The sequence below is a fragment of the Stigmatopora argus genome, chromosome 2, assembly GCF_051989625.1.
Source record: "Stigmatopora argus isolate UIUO_Sarg chromosome 2, RoL_Sarg_1.0, whole genome shotgun sequence".
Classification (NCBI taxonomy): domain Eukaryota; kingdom Metazoa; phylum Chordata; class Actinopteri; order Syngnathiformes; family Syngnathidae; genus Stigmatopora; species Stigmatopora argus.
Window position 1 is genome coordinate 3,151,856 of NC_135388.1, and position 24,543 is coordinate 3,176,398.

Here is a 24,543-nt window from a genome sequence, read left to right on the forward strand (position 1 = left end):
TTTGTCTATTTGCAGGGAACACCCTTTAGGAATGTCCAATCCAGAAGACGATCCTTTCGATTCATACAGTATCTCAGAAATACCACGTGCGATGATTTTACTTAAGATTTTACCTTCAAAGTAACACATTTGTACTCCCTACTAACACCATGAATATGGAGGTGAAAATTGTGAATCAGGGGGCGGCTTATACGAGAGAAATCGTAAAATTCAACGATTTTAAAGGCTACGGTGGTCAATATGCAAAAAAATACGGTAGCTAAAAACCTGCAGAGGACTATCACAATAAATCCTAAGAAGACTCAAACCGCTAAAGCACAGAATCTGTCTTAAAAAAGATGCAAACCAACGAATAACAAGATTTAAAGCATCAAAAGACAGTCAAACCATGGAATTAATCTAGGCCAACTAATGTCACTAGTTTAGAGATGCAAAATCGGGATTTGTGTGCCACGCTGTATTTCCAAGTTGCATGTGTTTAACGGTGCACCGCCATCTGGGCTAATAATGGGATTTGTTGCTGCGCTTTATGACCTAATGCTAACACGCTCTCCTGGATGCCATAAATCTAGACGAGCACATGGACAGATGCCCCACATTCATTTTTAAACACATTGCGCTCCCATGGCTGCTTGCGCCTTGCCCACCCCACCCCCGATTCCGCATCGTTCCCCCTAATGGCCGGAGGCATCCCAGCGGATTGAATTATTCCACTTAAAAAGCCTTCAACTTTCTTTTATTGAGTTGTCCGAGTTGGCGCTCTTCTCTATCAATAGTCCTTATTTCCATTCTCTAATCCGGAAGCCTGCAGATGCTATTCTCCCCGAGGGCTCTTATTTTGTTGCAGATTGATATCATACAGCAAATGGAAAGAGAGAGAGAGTGGAAATGTAATTCAAGAGCAAGGCAAAACGATTAAAATGACCTCAAAAGAGCAAATGCGCAATTGGATTGTGCGGAAACAAATACGTAACAAGGTTGGCAAAATAAGTTGACATGAATACAAATGGTACTGCAAGCGCCTCGGTGGGAGTGCTCTCCGGCACCCCGTTCAAGGTTGGAACTTTGATCTGATTTTTTTGGTGCAGTAGAGGGGGGAGTCCACAGGTTGTGACGATATTTTGACTTTACAACGCCCGTGTCTGGTCCACTATTAAGTCTCCTCAACCGTAGTTTTTGCTTAGCTAGTGCATTGTGCTTGTCTATGTTTGTGTGGCAGGAGTACCGTATTTTCTCGCATATTAGCCGCCTCTGCGTATAAGCCGAACCCTTAAAATTGCCTTAAAATCGCTGAATTTGAAAAAATTACTCTCGTATAAGCCGCCCCCTGATTGAGAATTTTCACCTCCATATTCACGGTTTTAATAGGGAGTATAAATGTGTACTTTGCAGGGAAAAACTTTTACTTACCGTATTTTCCCGCATCCGCGTATAAGCCATACCCTTAAAATTGCCTTAAAAATCATTGCATTTTAAAATTTCTCTCGTATAAGCCGCCCCCTGATTCACAATTTTCACCTCCATATTCACGGTTTTAATAGGGAGTACAAATGTGTTACTTTGAAGGGAACATCTTAAAAAAAACATTGGATGTGGTAGTTCTGAGATACTGTATGAATCAAAAGCACATTATTAGGGTCAATATCATAAGGAAGTTAATATGCCTGTCCTTGTAAATGCAAAATATCATATTATTCAATTAGAAAAAATAAATTAGTCTATTTTGATGAGAACCTGATGCTTTTGGATGACAAAAAAAATCATCGCTCGTGGTATTTTGGAGATACTCTATTAATCGAAAGGATCGTCTGCTTGATTGCACATCCCGAAAGGGTGTTGCCTGCACATAGACAAATTCAAAAAGGATGTCACGTGAGCGGTACAACTAGGAAGTGTGCACGTAGCGGTCTAGTTTTCACCAAGTCTCTGAGTGCAATAATAGCATGAGATAAACATTTCACCAAACCTAAAACCTTTGGTTTCATCTTCAATACTTGTGTTCCATGCTTTCAGGTCCAAATTAACCACTAAAAAGCCCAACTATTTATCCACATCTTGGCCATATTGGTAAATACATTTTTAAAACATGTATTTTAACATCAAGGTGAAAGCCAAGTAATGAGTAAACATGGATTTTATCGTCAGTCTAGGTCTCTTTACTCTTATTCACCATGGCGCCCCATACAAAAAGCGCCAAGCCATTGGGTCAATATTGGTGGGCTGGCCTGCAAATAGCGTTTGGGTTAATTAGGTACTTACTCTGAGTGCTCTGTTCAATAAACGAGTTAATCTTCACAACACGAGAATAGTAGAAAAGGCAAACTGTGTATCACATAAGTAACGTTAATAAGTATGCCTACATCTGCATTGGCGCCTCTTCGGTCTCTGTCTGAGGTCACCCTTCAACTTTATGTGCACCTGACCCCTCTTAGCTTCTTCTCAAGTCAGTCTTTGTCCTCCTTGTTGACAAATAGCACTTATAGATCCATACAGATGGACTCATAGGTTGGTTGGAAAACAGGTCGCAAAAGGTTACTGCCAGCTACTGCCAGAATGAAAATACATCTTTCTGGCCCTGGCAACCATCAATCTGATTCAACTGTTGCTAACAGAAAATTTAAACGAGTTGGTCGGCCTCACAGTTCTGGGGACCTGGGTTCAAATTCAGGTCGGTCCACCTGTGTGGAGTTTGCATGTTCTCCCTGGGCCTACGTGGGTTTTCTCTGGGTACTCCAGTTTCTCCCCACATTCCAAAGACATGCATGGTAGGCTAATTGGACACTGTAAATTGCCCCTAGCGACGAGTGTGAGCACGAATCGTTTTCCGTCTACTCGTGCCTTGCGATTGGTTGGCCACCGTTTCTGGATGTCACCGAAAATTCAGCTGGGATAGGCTCCAGCACCCCACCTTTGTGAGGATAAAGCGGCTCAGAAAATGAACGAATGAATGAATGAATGGTCAAAGAATGTGGTCATTAAAATTCAAAGGTGTAGTCCTACGTCTGTTCAATAGCAACTCAATAAAAAAAAGTGGAACAAAAACTAATCAATCTAATGGTGTCGGGGTTCATTCGCCTGACTTGTGTGCGGGCAGCGTGGGATCGATTCCCATTCAGCGGCGGAGTGATCGAGTGACTGTCTCGGTGTCCCCTACGTTTGACCGGAGACCGGTCTAGGTTGTGGTCCGCCTTACCACTAGGATAAACTCTAATAAGGATAGGCGATGTTGAAAATGAATGGATATGGCGACGTTATTTAACATGTTTTTTTGTGTTGCCAGTGAATGTAGCATATCTAATTATTGTCTCACTGTCTTTTCTCCTTTGTAGAAACCTGTCAAAGAATCCTCTCACGACTCTGTCATGGCAACTTTTCAAGCACCTTCAACTCATCGAGCTGTGAGTGAATCTTTCTTGGTCGTTTGGATCTTATTAGCAGCCATTTATTAATGCTCCACTGTGCACATTGTTGTTTTTGTTTGCCTTCTTTCTTGAATTTGCGCCTTTGTTATACTGACTATCTCGTGTATTTGTGTCGGGTGGGTATCCAAAGAGTGAACCTGCAGTTTGCACGCTGATCTTACAAGCCAATTTGTTGATTCAATTACTGCGCAGTGGATAAAATAACAGGGTGTTCGGATCATGACCCACCCCAAATAACCCGCTCTCATGCTATTTATGCATATTTGGGTGATCAAACATGTACAGGAAATGCTGTGATGAGTAATTTACGCTTCATTACACCCATCAACCTCTCGCTATGTCAGGTGCCTCCCGCTTCCTGTAGACCAATAATGAATAAGAAATGCAAAGTCTTAGAGTCGTGCTTTAAATCTGTTCCTCTTTAATTTGGAGAGACTGTTCAAACTTGCTGCGTAGTCTCATGCCATGCCTTCTCATGTTGGCATCACTGTCGTATATAGAAAAATGGTTTTAAATAGACGATTGTAAGTAAGATGGTACGCCTCGCTAGGCTTATAGACAAGCTATTTGTTGACTGTTTCGTATCATTTGAAGCGTCATAAGGAAAACAAAAGATGGTGCTGTTAACCGAAACGGACTTGTGCTTTCAGGCAAGATATTTTTTGTGAATTATTTGAACCCTTGTTACTAGGTCGCACAGTAAGCGTTCTTGTTGTAGGCCAGGTGTCTCAAACCGATTCCGCAAAGGGACGCAGTGGGTCCTGGTTTTTGTTTCAACCGATCCAGTGTCGACATCTTAACCAAACAGGGTCTTCTAAAATAAGTAGCACCTGGCTGCAATCAACTGATTACACTTGCAAAAGGTGTCCGCTTGTTGGGTTGGAATGAAAACCTGCACCCGCTGCGGCCCTTTGAGGACCGGTTTGAGACCCCTGTTGTAGGCCCATAGACAAGGTACTTGTCGATTAATGTATTGTCTAATTTGAACCGTCACAAAAAATGGTGTTGTCAACTGAAACAGACTTGGGCTTTCAGGCAAGATAATTTTTTGGCGCATTATTTGTTACTAGCTCGCACAGTACGTAGTAGGCGTTTTGGATGTAAGCCCATAGACAGGGTACTTGTCGATTAATGTATCGAACATTTGAACTGTCATAAAGAAAACAAAAAATGGTGTTGTTAACCGAAACAGACTTGGGCTTTCAGGCAAGACCATTTTTGGCGCATTATTTGAACCCTTGTTACTAGCTCGCACAGTACGCAGTAAGCGTTCTTGTTGTAGGCCCATAGACAAGCCACTTGTCGATTAATGTATCGTGTCATTTAAACCGTCACAAAGAAAACAAAAGATACTGCTTTTAACCGAAACAGACAATTTTTGTTGGCACATTATTTGAACCCTTATTACAAGCTTCCGCAGTACGCCGTAAGCTTTCTTGTTGTGTTGCCAGGTGCATCTTGGGTTTACTATTATTATTGTTAAACATAATGGGGATGTCCGTGCCTAGCAGTGCACAACTTTACTTACGAGAGATAAAATTGCACTTCTTCAAATGTAAAAATCAAAGGCTGTTGACATTGTACTTCATGGAAAGGATTTCAGTGTGCTGTTGTTAACCAAAATAACAATCCATCAAATAAACACTCCACTTTTCAATAGCCCCGAATTAGCTCTTGCCAACCAAAACCGAAGCACTCACCTGTAATTCTATTACTTCAATTTCTTTCTTTGTCCCCGTGGGCCTTTGCGGGGGATTCAAATAGCCAGCAGGACCCCCTGCTGGTGTTACTCTATCGTCATGTCAGTGCCGCTTTGTTCCTGTTTGGGAAAAGTACAAACTTTATTTCAATTGTTTGTACTTTTGCAGTCTGACCAGCTGTCCACTTGGACTATTGTAAGTGCTAATTTAACACGCTTGGTTACTTCCGCCAGGTCATTTGATGACATTTTAGATTTTTTTTAGTAGATAATTACGAATGGTGTTTTGCTACATTCGATGTTGGCTTCCCGTTTTGCATGTGGGAACGAAATCAAACTGACTATCTGGCAACCGTGACTCGGACTCATGAATAGCAACTGCTAGCGTGATATTATTGAGCATATTTTATATATCAGAATACAGGACAGGGTTTGATTTGCTTTCCCATTATTGTACGGGAGCAAACCAACGGCTAGCAGGTATCAAATGATTAGCATTATTAAGAATCGGTGCTGTAAAACAGTGATTATCTACAATAGTTAGCTTTGCAGCACTGCAAAAATGCATTGAAGTCTTCGTTGCGTATATGAATGGCTCAAAACCAGTTCTACAACCCTTGTGAGGAAAAACTTTACAGATAATTCATTGCTAGATGGATTTCCAGTAGGTTAATAAATATATCATGTGCTTCTGTGCCAGATAAAACAGTATCAAAACCGAACAAATCCAGAAAGTAACTGTTTCTTGATTTGCTAGCTTTTTTAATGTTGGCATTTCTCATTCAAAATGAGAATTACAGAGAATCCTAATCAATGACTGGCTTTGTGTAAACTTAACAACTTCCAAAATGGCAGCATTTTCGAAACTCATTGAAAGAAATAGCATTTGTTAAAAGGATCTTTTGTAAAATTCGTATTTTATTTCATTTTTGCTTCCTCGACTAGGGTTGCTATTTTGTGTAAGCATACCAGCCGCCATTGTCGTGACCTGAAGGCCACTCTATTCATGACTTACTTCCATGAGAACAGAATCACCATAAAATAGTGCATATCAAGCAATAAAAGTTGACACTACGTCCTCATAACAACTCACAATACAGTGGTACCTCGAGATACGAGCTTAATGCGTTCCGGGACTGAGCTCGTATGTCGATTTCCTCGTAAATCAAACGAACGTTTCCCATAGAAATGAACTAAAAACTAATGAATTTGTTCCAACCCTCTGAAAATACACCCAAAACAGGATATTGAATTGGAAAAACATTTTTATTTGTTCTAATTCACCATCAATTAACAAAGTAACAAATAAATATTGGTTTAATATTACTAAAATGTGTTTAATAGTTCTAAAATTAGACGGATTTCGCGGAGGGGAGACTTTTTGCACGGCAACGCGCTCGTAACATAACATAAACAAATTTAAATGAACTTGGATTACGATGCAGACACTCAAAAATAAGTTTAATCTAACCTTATACTAAATTTAATTCAATTTTGTTTGAAATGTTGATACCTTTCTTCTCCCGGGTTGGCTCTATTTGCCCCGCCTCCACCCTGGCTTTCAGATGCAACCTATCGAGGGTTGTTTGCTTTTGTCTTCCCTTCAAAATATTCCCAAAATGATGCACACAAATGTCTTCACAATTAGGATAACGCACGGCCACTTGCCATCAAGAAGTAGTCTATACTCCTCTCGTATTAGCGATTGCTCCGCCATTCGCACTGACTAACGGGGAAAAAACACTGAAAAAATGCAATGCTCCGCCCAGTGCTCGTAGAGACATTACACGAGGGAGTTGCGGCGAGAGAGACAGTGGCCATAATGTTCTTATGAGCAGCCTCTCGTGTCCGCCGTCTGCTTGTACATCAAAATTTGTCTCGTATCTCAAGATAAATATTTCCTCAAAATGTTACTCGTATCTCAAATTGCTCGTATGTCAGGGCACTCGTATGTCGAGGTACCACTGTACTCTCGAATTTGACCCATCTTCGTGAGCCATTCTTTAAACTCTGCTTTTTTCGTCTTGCTACCTTCAAATATTTCATTGCCCCGCCCCCGAGCATTCTTCGAAGACTTTACTGATCAATGCCGTTAGTTGTAAAGCTCTCCCCATTCGCAATGCTTGTGTAGTTCACAGACCGCTAAGAAGAGAGTTCATCAGTTAAGCAGGTATTTTCTGTTATGGGCGGCAAGACGCGGGAAATAACAAGTAGGGGCAAAGCTCAGCCTCCCCACAACCAAATCCCTCGTTCCATCTCGGCGAGCACGACGGGCTCGGATGTGCGCTTCCTCCATGGCGGCTGACTCGGATGCATACAAATGGCGCCTTTGTTGTCCGTACATGAGCGGCGCCATTGCGGGGGGACTGCAAATGAGAGGCGAGCATTTTTATTTTTTTTATAGCCTCATCCTTTCATGTGTGAGGTGTCAGTCAGGGTAAAGCAGTTCTTCTTAAATTCTCAAATAATTTGCAGCAAGGTTGGGGGGGGGGGGGGGTTGGTCTATGCCGCAGGGTCCCTGAGTCTGCGGTAGCATAAGAAATTAACCCAATGCTCTGACCCAGATATTCTGGCGAGCTTTTTGAGCAATGAGGAACACCGTAAAGGTAAAGTTAAAGGCACGGCAATTAAAAAGCGGAACATCTGTCTGCTGTCGAGTGTCCTTGGGCCAGACACTGAACCTTAATTTGCTTTATGAATACGGGACTTGGATCAGCGCATTTGACATATTATGGTGGAGGTATGAAAGGGTAAGCCACGGGCTTGCTTGGGTTTTCTCAGGGTATTCTGGTTTTCTCCCAAAATGTGCGTGGTAGGCCGGTTGAAAACTCTAAATTGCCGCTAGCTATGAGTGTGAGCGTGAATGGTTGTCCGTCTTCTTGTAGGTGATTGGCCGGCCACCGGGGTGTGGCCATAGTTTGCTGGGATAGGGTTCGGCTCCCTCTGGACTCTTGTGAACTTAAGCGGTTCTAAAATTGTGGCGGCTTGAGTGGTTAGCACGTCGGCCTCACAGCTCTGGGGTTCAGGGTTCAAATCCAGATCAGTCCACCTGTGTGGAGTTTGCATGTTCTCCTGCGTGGGTTTTCACCGGGTCTCTGGGTGCAATAATAGCATGAGATACACATTACGCAGTTATCAAGGCTGATATTTTAATGATTGACCACAAGACCTTCGCAAACCTTAGCAACAATTTGGATGTTGTGAACTTAAGCGGTTCTAAAATTGTGGCGGCTTGAGTGGTTAGCACGTCGGCCTCACAGCTCTGGGGTCGAGGGTTCAAATCCAGGTCAGTCCACCTGTGTGGAGTTTGCATGTTCTCTTGCGTGGGTTTTCTCCAGGTACTCTGGTTTCCACCCACATTCCAAAACCATGGATGGTAGGCTGATTGGACACCCTAAATTGCTCCTAGCTAAGAGTGTGAGGGTAAATGGTTGTCCGTCTCCTTGTAGATGATTGGCCGGCCACCGATTCAGGGTGTGGCCATAGTTGGCTGGGATAGGCTTCAGCACCCTCTGGACTCTTGTGAACTTAAACGATTCTAAAAATGAATGAATGGCGGCATGGCGACTTCAGTGGTTAGCGCGTCGGCCTCACAGTCCTGGGGTACTGGGTTCAAATCCAGGTCAGTCCACCTGTGTGGCGTTTGCATGTTCTCCCTGGACCTGCGTGGGTTTCTCCGGGTACTCTGGTTTCCACCCACATTCCAAAAACATGCATGGTCGGCTGATTGGACACTCTAAATTGCTCCTAGGTATGAGTGAGCGTGAATGGTTGTTTGTCTCTTCATGCCCTGCAATTGGCTGGCCACCGATTCAGGGTGTGGCCGTAGTTGGCTGGGATAGGCTTCAGCACCCTCTGGACTCTTGTGAACTTAAGTGGTTCTAAAAATGTGGCGGCTTGAGTGGTTAACACGTCGGCCTCACAGCTCTGGGGTCCTGGGTTCAAATCCAGGTCAGTCCAACTGTGTGGCGTTTGCATGTTCTCCCTGGACCTGCGTGGGTTTTCTCCGGGTACTCCGCTTTCCCCCCACATTCCAAAAACATGCATGGTAGGCTTATTGCACACTCTAAATTGCCCTTAGGTGCAACTGTGAGCATGAATCATTTTCCGTCTACTCGTGCCCTGCGATTGGCTAGCCACCGATTCAGGCTATCCCCTGCCTCTGACCCTGAAGTCAGCTGGGATATGCTCCAGCACCCCCCGTGACTCTAGTGAGCATAAAGCGGTTCATACAAATGAATGTTACAGACATGCCAATTCATTTGAGCACGTTAAAGATGAAAACAGTGCAGACAAATGCATTTCTAGCCCCGCGTCTTAAAAATGCTACAATAGGACAACCATTGCATGTTTTCCAATGAGACACCATGTCACCTATCAGCGACATCTGCATTGAAATGGCCCCTATACAACGACATCATCGCCTCTGCCTCTTTGTCTGCGTGCCCTTAGGTTTACAAAAAAAAAAAAAAAAGATGGCGGAGGCGTGCCGCAGTGGCTTCCATCGGGAGGGGATGATCGGGGATTATTTCAAGCAGCCTTGTGCTCGCAAAAGAGGGAATATTCTGTGCCCGGCAGCGGCGAATCCTTTTATTCTGTTAGCACTTCTTCTTTAGATGCTAAGTCAAACATGACTCTCTCGCTCTCCCTCACGCTGTGAAATTGATTTTTCTTTGACTACGCAGCCAAACATGAATGAATCCAACCTGTAATCTCTGCCACCAGGATTATAATAAATTAAGCAGGTCTCCTAAAAGGCTGCGTGACAGGTAAATTACACGACGTGAAACCCGGGGTTTTATTAGCGCTTGGTGGCAACCGGAGGTAAACTATTAGCGGGAATGAAGCGGGCCGGTGGAAAACCATCAAAGTCGACAGAGTGAGAATTAGACGAAAAAAAAGGGGAGTGTGTAAATCGAGTTAAAAGACACACACGGGCTGGAATCAATTTACTGAAATATGGAACGGAATTGTAACAGAAAAAAATTGCCACTGCGTATAAAGTTGCTATTTTCAAAACAGAATTGGCCATTGCATGATCCAAAAATTGTCCCTTGTTTTGAGTTGTATGGTTGTTAGTCTCACTGTGTTGGAATTTAGCTTTAATAAGTAGTAAGGCTATAAACAGTCATGGGAACATGGACATTTTTCCTCCACATCATCGTCTCCTCAAGGCCAAAGCTCGAGGACACATTGTTTCGGACACTTCTCCGGCAGGACCCAATGAGACTGTTATGACGAGACTCCAGCAGCAGATTTGAAAATACGGCTTTGTTTACATTATAATACTACTTTGTTTACCTTATAATGAAAATATTATGCAATTCCTCACACCATTGTTTTGGGTGTTCGGAAAGAATGTCGCGATTAAATACAATGATTCAGTTACTGCAATTCAGAATGCTTTGTGGACTGAGACGACGTCACAAGGCACCTCCTTGCAAGTTGTAAGATTTGAAAGGTTTGAATCATTATTCCAACACCAGTAAATGGTGTTTTTCTAGTGTGATCACATGTGACTGGTCACAGGGTTTTCAGCCTGTTGTAGCACATTAGTTTGTTTCTCAACCAAGTGAACAGTTTCACCTGGACTCGAACTGCATTTTAGAAACACTTAACATTTTTTTTTTCGATCTGCCCATTTGTTAGCTAGCATGATGCTAAACAGGAATGTATTTTTATTAATTGAGGCCAAGAGTGTTGTGATTAAAAAACAAACTTGGATTACAATGCAGACGGACACAAAAAAATAATCTAAGTTTACACTAAGCTTAATTCTAATTTTGTTTTATATTTTGATACCGTTCTTCTCCCGGGTTGGCTCTATTTCCGGGACTGAGCTCGTATGTTAATTTACTCGTAACTCAAACGAACGTTTCCCATAGAAATGAACTAAAAACAAATTAATTCGTTCGTTCCAACCCTTTGAAAAAAATACCAAAAACAGGATAATGGATTGGAAAAACATTTTTATTTGTTCTAATTCGCCATCTATTCACAAAGTGACAAATAACTAGTGGTTTAATAGTACTAAAATTAGACGGATTTCGCGGAGAGGAGGGGGGGGACTTTTTGCATGGCAACGTGCTCGTAACATAACATAAACAAATTTAAATGAACTTGGATTACGATGCAGACACACTCAAAAATAAATTTAATCTAACCTTGCACTAATCTTAATTCTAATTTTGTTTTAAATTTTGATACCTTTCTTCTCCCGGGTTGGCTCTATTTGCCCCACCTCCACCCTGACTTTCAGGATGCAACCTATCGAGGGTTGTTTGCTTTTGTCTTCCCTTCAAAATATTCCCAAAATGATGCACACAAATATCCTCACAATAGGATAACGCACAACCACTTGCCAACAAGAAGTACTATATACTCCTCTCGTATTAGCGATCGCTCCGCCATTCGCACTGACTAATCTCTCTCGCGTCCGCTGTCTGCTCGTATATCAAAATTTGTCTCGTATCTCAAGATAAATATCTGCTCAAAATTTTACTCTTATCTTAAATTGCTCGTATGTCGGGGTACTCGCATGTCGAGGTTCCACTGTATTACACAAGTTCTTTTTCCCCAAAATGTCAGTTGTTCTCCTTCAATCCTTTTCAATAGACCATTTATTGTTTGAAACACTAACAATATATTGAATATATTCTATATGTAATTTGAGTTCCCTGCCTCAAAGCTTTTCGATTTCATTTCTTCACCCATCTCAAAGCTTTTGGATGTCATTTTCTTCAGCCATCTATCCTTCTTTGTCTTCTCAAATAGAGATGTTTGCATTTGACAGCCAACCAATTGGCAACACCAGAACGAACGTGACAAAACGCTCAAATAGTGTCTTTATTTGAGTGCCAGTGCAGCTTCAGGGAATTTGAAGGCTTTCCAGTTATTCGTTTACAGCCTTCTTAATCAAAACGCCTTGTGTCGTACAGCGTTAAAAACTCAAAAATAGTTTTCAACCTTCAACTTATATACATCGCCTTCTCGTATTGTACTCAAAGAGAATTTGATCTTCACCTTGTTTTTTTTTTTTTCAAATTAAAAGACCTGAAACATTGTGTTGAAGAAAGATGCCATATTTGTGAATGGCTTTGAATAACAGTTGAATGAGGCTTGGTATCAATAGAATTTTTAACGATTCGAAAAAATGTTGATGCTCCATCTTTCTCGAAATTTGGAAAACTTCTTAACAAAACTTGGGTATTTTTAAATACCGCACTTTTGTTGGTGTACCTCCTAATTGTGTCGCTAAACTTATACTTTCATCTCTTTACAATATTGCATCTGAACCTCAAGAGTTACTATATTTCTCTGCATATTGACCGTCTCCGCGGACCCTTAAAATTGCCTTTAAACCATTGAATTTTACGATTTCAATCGTCTAAGATTCCCGCTGATTCGCAATTCAAAGCGGTCTAGTTTTCACCAGGTCTCTGGGTGCAATAATAGCATGAGATACACGTTACGCAGTTATCAAGGCTGATATTAAAATGATCGACCGCAAGACCTTCACAAGCCTTAACAACTATTTGTATGTTCTGACATGGTAAACACTACGAACACGCGTACCAAGGCTACTCGTGTCTGGCCAGTCAGATCACGTTTAAATACGGTAAGATGGCTGCGCCCTAAATGAGCAAAGGCAGGCACAAGTGAGTTTTTTTCACGTTTTATGCAAGTTCCGGTTAATTTTTTTTCTTGAATTTCATTCATAGACATCAAAATAAATTTTATTTAGAATTTTATCTGTTTATCTTTTCTCCATTTTGCAATAAATGACCGTATCTGCCGCATTGTCTTGCGTTCTGGCGTTTCGTCTTTGTCACCTTGCAGTTTCGTGCGTGTGCGGTCGATTGGTCGCCGTTTTTTTGGTGGCCGGTCTTTTGGTCGTGGTCTTTTGGTCGCCCGGACCGCGACAACGGGCGACCAAAAGACCGGCAACCAAAAGACCGACGACCAAAAGACGGCGACAAAACAAGGTAAAACAACATGGTCTACGCATCAATAAAAGCCAACAATGGCCATGAGCAGTTTCAATGAGCCGACATGTGAGTGTATAAGAGTTTGTATGTACATGCGTTGTCCCTTTAAGAAGCGACGTCAGTCAGGATCTTAACAAGTTCTCCAACAAAAAACAATAAAAGTCTGGGAAATTTGGAACTTTTCTTTAGCCTAATAATTACTAGGGCATTAAGTAGGACTAAATAGTCATTTGCAGTTTGTATTTAGGGAATTTGACTAACGATTTAAATAGTAATTATCAATAACCTTCCGGGCGACCAAAAGACCGGCGACCAAAAGACCGACGGCCAATCGACCGTGTACCAGTTTCGTGCATGTCAAGTCTAATTTATGTGCATATAAGCCGCACCTTTGATTCAGTCAACATATTTTTAGGCTTATATGTGAGAAAATACGGTAAGTATTGGCTCCACAAAAGATCTCTGATTGTTTCTTTCGGCTTTCCTGGCTAGCATCCTTCTAAACGGGCGCCATAAAACCGACGATTGCCGTCCTTCATGAATATGCAAAAACATCTGGATTTGTCAACCATGACTTGAAATACAATTCTGTGACGTACTTAACTGCGTGTTGGGTGACTGATCTTCCTCTTGAGCTTAGCTTTTTATTGTAGCGCGTTCACGCTAATGGACCGTTTCCAGAGGGATAGTGGCTAATGTATAAGAGTGGTAATTCTTATTAGCAATTAGCATGATTAGAGTGGAATGCAAGGTGGTTGAGGGATGTGGGCGGAGCTTCTCTGCCCTGCTCTGATGCCTCATGGTTCACTAAGCTATCCGATGATGGGAAACGCCAATAACGTGATTCCATTGGATTTCTTATTCGCAATCTAGTTTGTCACGAGAGACCCACACAAAAATAAAAATATATTTTTCAATAAACCTGAACACTGGTTAAAGTCCATCATGAATTAAATTTGTTAGACATGAAAAAAATCTCATTAACGCATGCCTGAAAGGTACATTAAGCTAAAACTAATGTAGCGAGTGAGAATTGAGAAATTAGTAAACCTGATCTCAAAAGGTGGCGATTTTTTTAAATGTAATTTATAATCTAACAACACTCACTGTCCATGCAGATTTTGTTTTACAGGAAACATTATAAGCTATCGTTAAGATTTTGATTGTTTTTTTTGGAAGGTGTAATAAATGTATATTGTACTTTTAAGCTATTACATTTGGTTAAATTTGTGGACTCCAAACGAGCTTTCGACCACCAAGTCTGAATATTCATTCATTTTCTGAACTGCCTTATCCTCACAGGGATCGTAGGGGGTGCCTGAGACTATCCCAGCTGACTTTGATGTGATATTAATCTTATGATTGGCCAATTCAGCTGTAAACGTAAAATGCTGTCATAAGCTTGTTGTCTTTTTCTAGAATTATTTCCTTAATTTTCAGTACTGCTTATCTCCCAAGGGTCGCGGGGGGTGCTGGAGCCTATCCCAGCTAACTATGGGCTGAATCGGTGGCCAGCCAATCACAGGGCACAAGGACACGAAGGACAACCATTCACACTAGGAACAATTTAGAGTGTCCAACCAGCCTACCATGCATATTTTTGCAATGTGGGAAGAAACCGGAGTACCCAGAGAAAACCCACACAGCCCTGGGAAGAACATGCAAACTCCACACAGTTAAACCAACCTGGATTTGAACCCAAGACCCCCGAACTGTGAGGCCGACGCGCTAACAACTCATCCACCGGGCCGCCCAAACTCTGAACATTACCCATGCAAATTACCGTCAATTATTTCTCGTGCCAAGCTCCGCCTTCTCTCTTACATTTGCAAGAATCGGTTGAGTGATTCCGGCACAGGAACAAATAGCCATCTCATTTAGAAGAAGTCATTCCTGAGAGTTCAACTTCATCAGTGAATAATGGTCCGGCCAAGAAGGTTCAGTCCTCGTCGCTACGAAGCAGTCGGATCCACCTGCGGGAATCTATTCTCATTACTTCATATAGACTGTATATCACCATCGCATACATTATTCATGCTTTTTTTTCCCTGACGCTTATTGACCCTTGCCAAGGACGTTTGGATGGACATTCATCCTGACAAAATTGGCCAATCGCTACGTGGAAATTGGACAGGGAATGCGCAGGAGCGTGGCAGAAGAGGAATGTTGTGAAATGTATTCAGCAAAGAGCCTAATGACACCTGCCCGCCTGTTAATGGAACCTGAGACGGATGCTAGGAACACTAGAACTTTGCACTTCTTTCATGGACTTGTGGGGGAGCACATCACGTTTTGGTGCACGTCCATGATTGTTTTTGTGCTAGTTTACAAGAATAGAGCACTAGGAAATTCTTTTAGTTTGTATTTTTCCATTTTCTTCCATTACCTGTTTTTACTATACAGTCGTACCTCTACTTACAAATTAATTGGTTCCGAGACTTTTTTCGTAACTTAAAAATTTCGTAAGTAGAGGTGTGCTTTATATGTAAATTCTCTAATTCGTTCCACTGTCCTTACTTTGTATTTTTTCCATTTTCTTCCATTACCTGTTTTTACTATACAGTCGTACCTCTACTTACAAAATTAATTGGTTCCGAGACATTTTTCGTAACTTGAAAATGTCGTAAGTAGATGTGTACTTTATATGTAAATTCTCTAATTCGTTCCACGGTCCTCACGCAACTACCAACTAAACCCTTTAAAATTTGTCAAAATGTCCCAATTTTGTATGAAAGATGTGAGGAAACACACAATAATGAGAGAAAATTATAAGGCAATGATTTATTAATGTCTTAAAATAAATGAAGCATATGAAAATGTACCCTGTGTGGCTAAAAGATCTCCCTCCGCGGCCGTTATAGATGATTGTCCGCCAGATGGTGGCAAGAGCCCATCCTACCAGGGCTGAAAGTCGTCCACTTTGTAGTACATTTTAGACTTTTACGTGTGCCCTATGTGTGTATGTGGAAATGTGACACCTTGCATTTGTACAGTTTTTAATCACTTAATAAGGGGAATTCAAAATAAAATAATGGGTAAGGAAATTCATTTATATTTTTGGGGGATTTCGTAACTTGGATCTTTTTCGTATCCCGAGTCACTCATTTGCGTATAAAAAACTTCGTCATCTGAAACTTCCGTACCTTGAGGCATTTGTAAGTAGAGGTATGACTATGTAATATTTACAGAGGATGTGATGTGGTATTTAGTAACAATTATATATATTTTTTATTTTTAAATCAGAGCCCTGCCCCTTATTTTTTATTGTTTGTTAATTGATTTATATGCATTAGCCATTGTCTTCATGTAACCTATTTTTTTAACGTTTTAACACTGTTAATACGCAAGCCTACATATACCGTAATTTTCAATTTTATAAGCATCTATTTTCCGCCTCTTTGAACGGCTTACAGCCCAGTGCCGCTAATTAGGGACTTTTACAGGCCAATGAGTTGGACGTCGTTTCGTATAAATATCCCGTAATACGTGGAGGACGACCGTGGTCTGTAGTGGGGGGCTTTACATGGCCGAATAATTTTCTTGCTGCAGGGTGCGATTTATAGTGCCAAAATGACGGCACATTGTGAATGTGGCGAGACGTTTTTATCATCGTAGGTGTCAGTGATTTTATTAAAAAAAATCTTTCTGGGATAGAAAGTCATATTGATGACTTTTCTGTATGGGAGTCGACAGACAGTCAGTTGAGTGTAAATTTAAAGGATTTGGTTCCGACTAACATTGTCCTGGTTGATAGAAAGTGCCATCGCTCTCGAGTCGAATTGGACAGTCTTGGCCACATTGTGCGCTTTGTTAACCACAGAAGTTAACAAATGACTTTTGAAGGTCGCACCACGCTACACCTTTCATCTCGTGAGCATTCCGTATATAAACTGGCAGTCTGCTGTGTGACAGCTAGTTTGGCAGGGGCGCTTGAGTGAATCTGGATTGTCATTCATACGGGAAATAACCAGGGAATACATCAATTCCTAGCAGAGGATCCCGTGAAAGGCTCTTTGTCATTTTATTATTGCTGCTGGCGCGCCAAACCACTGTAATAATTGCACTCGGAGGACCGCCGTGTCATAACATTGCGGCTTGCAACATAATATTTTAAGAACAATAAAATAAAGAACAAAAATGAGGACTATATACACCTGTCACTCAAAGCGTGGCAAAGCCGTGGCAATGTCAGAAAGTACAGTAATACCTTGAGATACGAGCTTAATGCATTCCAGGATTGAGCTCATATGTCAATTTACTCGTATCCCAAATCATAGTTTCCCATAGAAATGAACTAAATACAAATTAATTTGTTCCAACCCTCTGGAAAAAAACACCAAAAACAGGATATTACAATGGAAAAACATTTTTATTTGTTCTTATGCACCACCTATTCACAAAGTAACCTATACCTATCTAGACGTTATGATCTTCAATACTAAAATGTGACATTATTCAGTACAGACAGACGGTAGCGTGCTCGTAACATAACATAAACTTTAAATTTAACTTAAATGAACATATTTAGTAATATGTTTAAATGTATTTAAGTGTGTATGTATAGTATACACACTTAAAAATACGCTTTAAATGACGTTACACTAAATTTAAACCTTCTTGTGCGATAACCGAGGCAGAGATGGTCATGTATTCCACCGTGGCTTTCGAATCAGAACTTCCTGGCTTCTCCACGTGTGCGGTCGATTGGTCGCCGGTCTTTTGGTCGCCGGTCTTTTGGTCGCGGTCTTTTGGTCGCCCCGACCGTGACAACGGGCGACCAAAAGACCGGCGACAAAACAAGGTAAAACAAGAGGGTCTACGCATCAATAAAAGCCAACAATGGCCATGAGCAGTTTCACTGAGCTGATGTGTGAGTGTATGAGTTTGTATGTACATTCGCCGTCCCTTTAAAGAAGCTACGTCAGTCAGGGTCTTAACAAGTTCTCCAACAAAAAACAAAAGTCTGGGAAATTTGGAGCTTTTCTTTAGCCTAATAATTACTAGGGCATTAGGTATGACTAAATAGTAATTCGCAGTTTGTATTTAGGGAATTTGAGCAACGATTTAAATGGTAATTATCACTTACCTTCCGGGCGACCAAAAGACCGGCGACCAATCGACTGTGTACACTTCTCCATGCCTCAGTGTTCGTTTTTTTAAAATTATCGAACCAGCCACGACTCGCTGGTGTCTTTTTCAGATGCTTGCTTTGCTTCCAAGTCCAAGATTCTTGGCTTTTTCACAGATTAGCGACTCGGTCACGCTATTGCTAGTAAAAAAAAATGCAACCTGTACGGCCTGGTGCTCGTAGATATCTTTACGCGAGTTAGATGCGGTGAGAAAGAAAGAGCGATGTTGTTCTAATAAGCAGCCTCTCGCGTACTCTCGTACCGGAACGACCACATTGGGAACCATCTGGTATGCTCGTATCTCAAGGCAAAAATGTGCTCAGAATTTTCCTCAAATCTCAAATTTTTTCGTATGTTGGGGCACTCGTATGTCAAGGTATTACTGTACAGGAAAATTGTTGGATTTACAGTAAAATGCACAGTTTTTAGTTAGAGATGTTGATACAGGAAAGACGGTCCTAGTGGTTAGTGTGTCAAACTCACAGTTCTTAGGTCGTCGGTTCGATCCCCAGGTGGGTCCTCACTGCGTGGAGTTTGCATGTTCTCCTCGGGCTTGCGTGGGTTTTCTCCAGGTTCTTCTACATTCCAAAAACATGAATGTTAACGAAGGTAATTGTACCGTAAATTGCTGAATGTGAGCGTGAATGGTTGTCCTTTAATTTAATTCGTTTAAAATGAAAGACATGCAATTAATGTAAAATTGGAGGACTGTCAGTAAATGCTTATCTTCCATTGACCGCGCTAGATGTCCAATTGAATAGAAGATTACTATACTTGGCATTGTAGAGGAAAGCAGTTACAGACGTAATTACATATTTCTCAGTGATGCACTTCAACTATTTCGGTTTAAAGGAGCATTTTAAGAGGCCTTCTGTAAAGAAACCTACTGATGCCACCTTGAATGCGAGTGCTGCATATAGTTTCTAATGTACTCCACTCGTTATTACGTTCAGAGGTTACAGAAGTAGAGTGGAAAGAGCCGAGTCGGCTGTGCTAATCCTCACCAGAACGACCAGAACAAATGTATTTGAGTTTCATTGTCTTGTACCTTTTAAAAATAGTCTGTGTGTACCGGTCACAGGCGACTGGACGACATGATGTTCGAGTGTGCCTGCAAAATTCGCTGGCTCCAGCTGTGGCAAGAGCGAGGCGAGGCCAACCTTCACACGCAGAAGATCTACTGCAGGAATGGAGCCTCCCAGATGACTCTGCAACACATGTACATCGAGAATTGTGGTGAGTACAAGTAGAGATTTACCTTTTAGATTTACGCTTTTTTTTTAAATAATAATTGCTATTTTGAATTGAATCTAAACACCCATTTTGCATTGATATAACAGCCCGACACCAATCCAGAATGTAAAATGTGAGTTTAATACCACCAGCCGGAGAATAGACAATGAAGAGAAAAAATGTTGACCGTATTTTCTCGCATATAAGCCGTATTTGTAACTCCAAAAAATGATGACTGAATCAAGGCTTATATGCGCACAAATTAGACTTGACATGCACGAAACTGCAAGGTGACAAAGACAAAACACCATTACGCAAGACAATGCGGCCGATACGGTTATTTATATTAAAATAGAGAAAAGATAAACAGATAAAAACTCTAAACAAAATGTATTTCGGCGTCTGAATGAAACTGAAAAAAACGTATCTTGCATAAAACTGACATTGGTCGGTCAGGGCGCCGCCATCTTACCCAGGGATGACAAACTAGACCGCTACGGACACATTTCCTGGTTGTACTGCTCACATGACTTTCTTTTTTAATTCGTCCACGTGCGATGATTTTTCTTAAGATTTTCCCTTCAAAGTAACACATTTGTACTCCTATTAAAACCATGAATATAGAGGTGAAAATTGTGAATAAATGCAATTTTAAGGGTATGGCTTATACGCGGAGGCGGCTTATATGCGAGAAAATGTGGTAGTTAAGTATCACCAGCCAAAGAATAGACAATGAGGAAAAAAAAGCTTTATATATCACATTTTTGGGTAGGAAATTTAATTCAGAAACCAAGAACAAGCATACGTAAAAGTAAGAATAGTAAATGGAGAACATAGGCATCTTTTAACATATTTTTTCCAGATAACTATAGCCTAAAACAATTAACAGATGTACTAAGATATGTCTAATTGTGGGAGAAAATGTGAATTAACCCTTTTTGATTTGTTGCCGCCTCAATAGATCGTAGAATTAACGTTAATATTTTTGTTAACTTTTAACTGGAGAGGGCAAGATTTTTTGTATATCAACCACGCAATGACTCGTGGTGGTGACTCCGTTTGATAGAAGGTGACCATGAAGGCAAAATAAAATAGCTCCAGGTAACTTAACTTAATACATCGGCAGTACGATAAATCTCACATGAGAAAAGCTGACCCGAGAGCGATGGTGGCAAAAAAAAACCAGAAAACAAAAACATAAGTGAACGAGGATGAAGACGGATGAAGGAGGGGAAGTCGAGGGTCGGGTGGCGTCACGGTGACTCATAGTCGCCGTGCTAATTTTATTCCATTAACGAAAAGCGAATAATTGATTCGGTGTGAAAATGTGTCAACAGAGGCGGCTGTGGCTGCGTATTAATAGGAACACGCCGTCTGCATGCGATTGTGTGTGCGTGTAGACTTGCCAGAGATCAGCGTGAGCCACAGCAGCGTGTTAGTGATGGAAGGCGACAACGTGACAGTGAGCTGTAATGGATCCGGAACGCCTCTGCCTGAAGTGGACTGGACTGTCACCGACCTTCGCTCCATCAACACACACCTGGTACACACAAACGATGCTGATTCTTTTTTTTTTTTTTTTTTTTTTTTATAAGATGTTTTGCTGATTTTGATTTAAAACAGAAAGTGAAAGTGTTACGGAGGGAAAATTGAGCTAGTAAATGAGAAATTATATGTGAATTTGAATGAAAAGCACCATTTGAGCTGAAAACATTTGATAATATAATAATGATAATACTAATACTTATACTACTACTAATAATAATAATACTTATACTACTAATACCAATACTAATAAGAATAAGAATGAGAATGAGAATAAGAAATGAGAATGAGGAGAATGAGAATGAGGAGAATGAGAATGAGGAGAATGAGAATGAGGAGAATGAGAATGAGGAGAATGAGAATGAGGAGAATGAGAATGGAGCCTATCCCAGCTGACTTCGGATACGTAACCCCGAATTGGTGGCCAGCCAATCGCAGGGCACAACAAGACAAACAACCAATCACTCATAGCTAGGGGAAATGTAGTGTCCAATCAGCCTACCATGCATGTTTTTGGAATGTGGGTGGAAACCGGAGTACCCGGAGAAAACCCACGCAGCCCCGGGAAGAACATGCAAACCTGGATTTGAACCCAGAACCCTAGAAATGTGAGGCCGACTAGCTAACCACTCAACCACCGGCCCGCCCCGAGACCAAATCCGATATTTAAAAGAAAAAAACTAAAGTTTCAACACCCCTGGTCTGCGCCATCCAGTATTTATTCCACCGGAGTACTTCAAGGACAGGCATTCTAAGAAAAAACTGTTCTCCGCACCTTGACTAATGGCTTTAAAAAATACACACCCACTGTGTATGTGTGTAAAGTCTCATGGTCATTAATTAGCGCTCTCCCTTTAATTAGCATGAGGTTAGAAAAAGCCTGAGGGACCCCTGCCTCTAACATGCTGTAACCCATGAGCCTCCTGACCACAATTATTTGGGTTCTCCCACCCTAATCACCAGGTTTATTACTTTGGGTGGAAAACTATATAGTAGTAGATTGATATGGTATAGTCATGTGTTGATGGACTAAGTAATAGATGGGTCATTGGCTAGTAATGAAGTGTAGGTACATGAAAGACTACTTTAGATTCTAAATTGATAAATTAGACATTGAATTGAATGCTTTTTTGATTTGTAATGAGATTTAAAGCTTCAATGCAAAGTGCACAAATAACAGCAACAAACAAACTGACAAATAAATAACAAATAATCAACAAGTAATAAATAAATAAGTAGTCAACATAATACATCATAATACAACATTGATTTAATTCCCATTTTTCTGGCTTTAAGCCAAAAAAAAATAGAAAATTGGGTGGAGAAAGATTATTTTAAAATATTTTTGAATTGAATTGAATGCTTTTATTGTCATTATGCAATTAGAGAGACTTTTTGCACGGCAACACGCTTGTAACATAACAAACAAATTTAAATGAACTTGGATTATGATGCAGACACTAAAAAAATGTTCAATCTAACCTTACACTGAACTTAATTCTAATTTTGTTTTACATTTTTATACTTTTCTTCTCCCGGGTTGGCTCTATTGGCCCCGCCTCCACCCTAACTTTCAGCTACAGGAGCCTATCGAGGGTTGTTTACTTTTGTCTTCCCTTCAAAATATTCCGAAAATGATGCACACAAATGTCCTCACAACCACTTGCCAACGAGAAGTAGTATATACTCCTCTCGTATTAGCGATCGCTCCGCCATTCGCACTGACTAACGAAAAAATGCAATGCTCTGCCCAGTGCTCGTAGAGACATTACACTAAGGAGTTGCGACGGGAAAGACAGTGGCCATGATGTTCTTATCAGCAGCCTCTCGCGTCTGTTGTATGTTCGTATATCAAAATGTGTCTCATATCTCCAGATAAATATTTGCCCGAAATTTTACTCGTATCTCAAATTGCTCGTATGTCGAGGTATTACTATATGCAAAAGGAAAGTGACCTATGTTCCATCTTGCGTGTGTTCAGTCCAATGTGTACTGGCCAGACATCCACTCTCTCAACCTGACGCTGTCCAACATCAGCCGGGAGGACAACAATTTCCAGCTGACGTGCATCGCCGAGAACATGGTGGGCATGACCAACTCGTCCATCCAGCTCAACGTGCAATGTAAGTTATTTTAACCCGACCCCGAGCCCATTTCTTTATGTTTTCCGTCACTACGACAACCACTTTCCTCAGGGCGTTTAAATGTCACTTTATACATGTTTTTGTTTAACATTTATGCCGCCACCTTATGTGGGTTTTTATTAAACTAAAAAGGTTCACAGTGAGAGTGACCCTCTACATCAGGGGTGTCAGACGCGGGTTGGTTCGCGGGCCGCTTTAACGTCAACTTGATTTCACGTGGGCCGGACCATTTTAGATATAATATTTAGATTTTTTTTTGATAAATGGATTAAAAGAACTGGATTAACAGCCCTGAATATTCAGTTTTTTTTATAGATCTAAAACAATGTTTATTTTAGCTTTTTTATATATATTTTTAGATTTTACAAAATGATTTTTGAACTAAAACAGAAAAAATGGATTAAAAAATGACAATTATTGTTTTAAAAGGGGGAAAATCAGAAAAATTAATATACATCTATACTCTTCATTTGAATTTTATCCTAAAACAGAAAGTCGGCACTCATGATTTACTTTCCCGGGCCACACAAAATGATGTGGCGGGCCAGATTTGGCCCCCGGGCCGCCACTTTGACACATTTGCTCTACATGATTAACCCAAAAATGTGAACGAATGCCTAACATTGACCTATATTAGGGGTGTCAATGGTGTGGCCCGTGGGCCCTAAATGGCCCGCCACGAGTTCGATCTGGCCCGCGTGATTTTTTTTTTTTTTCAACATGGGCACCGCAAAACCAGAAATTTGTGAGTTGTGTGATCAATTGCGTGGACTAGTACTGCACTTTCCTTAATCTCCTATCTGCAATCCCATTGGTTCATTCGCCCACCAGCCATTAAAACAGCACATTAGCAGCCAATGAGTTATTAGGAACCTTGAAAATGTCCCTAAACCAATAGGAAGTCACCAAAAATCAGCAAAAAACAAGAAACAAACAAAAAGCATCCAAAAAAGACACTTAAAATAAATCGGAAATGATCCTAAATTTACCGGCGTGACTATTAAGTAGCCTAAAATGGAACTATAAAAACAAAAACGCAAAATTAACTGCTATTGACAATGATAGATGTCCAATTTACTTAGGTTACAGTGCCATTGCAAGTAAGCTAACATTTTGGGCCAAAAATGGTGGTCTGTCGGCATTAAGCTAAACTGACTGCGACAATAAGGCTGACAGGTTTAGTCGATAACTAGAACTTGGAAGTGTTAAGGTTAGCGTGAACTTGGCTAATTGGAGCTAAATACATTTATTGACTTTTTTTTAAACTTTATAATGGAGGATGCTGTCTTTTAGACCAGAGGCTTGAATTTTCCTGTATTTGAATGAGCTCCTCCTACAGGTTGATGACAGCCTGCCAATGTGATTTTCACTGGAGTGGAAATA

The 24,543-nt window shown here is 40.9% G+C and overlaps 1 protein-coding gene and 1 long non-coding RNA gene across 4 annotated transcripts in view; one reads left to right on the top strand and one right to left on the bottom strand.

Moving 5' to 3' along the window:
• Positions 1-24,543, top strand: part of ntrk3b (neurotrophic tyrosine kinase, receptor, type 3b) — a 210,365-nt gene that overhangs the window by 94,729 nt on the left and 91,093 nt on the right. For all 3 annotated transcript variants that reach the window (XM_077624911.1, XM_077624894.1, XM_077624903.1), the window contains exons 4-7: positions 3,330-3,398; positions 19,320-19,474; positions 20,872-21,014; positions 22,998-23,139. In XM_077624911.1, the coding sequence (XP_077481037.1) occupies positions 3,330-3,398; positions 19,320-19,474; positions 20,872-21,014; positions 22,998-23,139 (509 nt within the window). The remainder of the gene's footprint in view (positions 1-3,329; positions 3,399-19,319; positions 19,475-20,871; positions 21,015-22,997; positions 23,140-24,543) is intronic.
• On the bottom strand, positions 14,890-20,998 carry LOC144092140 (uncharacterized). Its single transcript, XR_013305985.1, has 4 exons — positions 20,878-20,998; positions 19,287-19,446; positions 18,722-18,816; positions 14,890-15,082 (listed from the first exon to the last, which is right to left on the bottom strand). It is a non-coding gene; the product is annotated as an uncharacterized LOC144092140 (long non-coding RNA).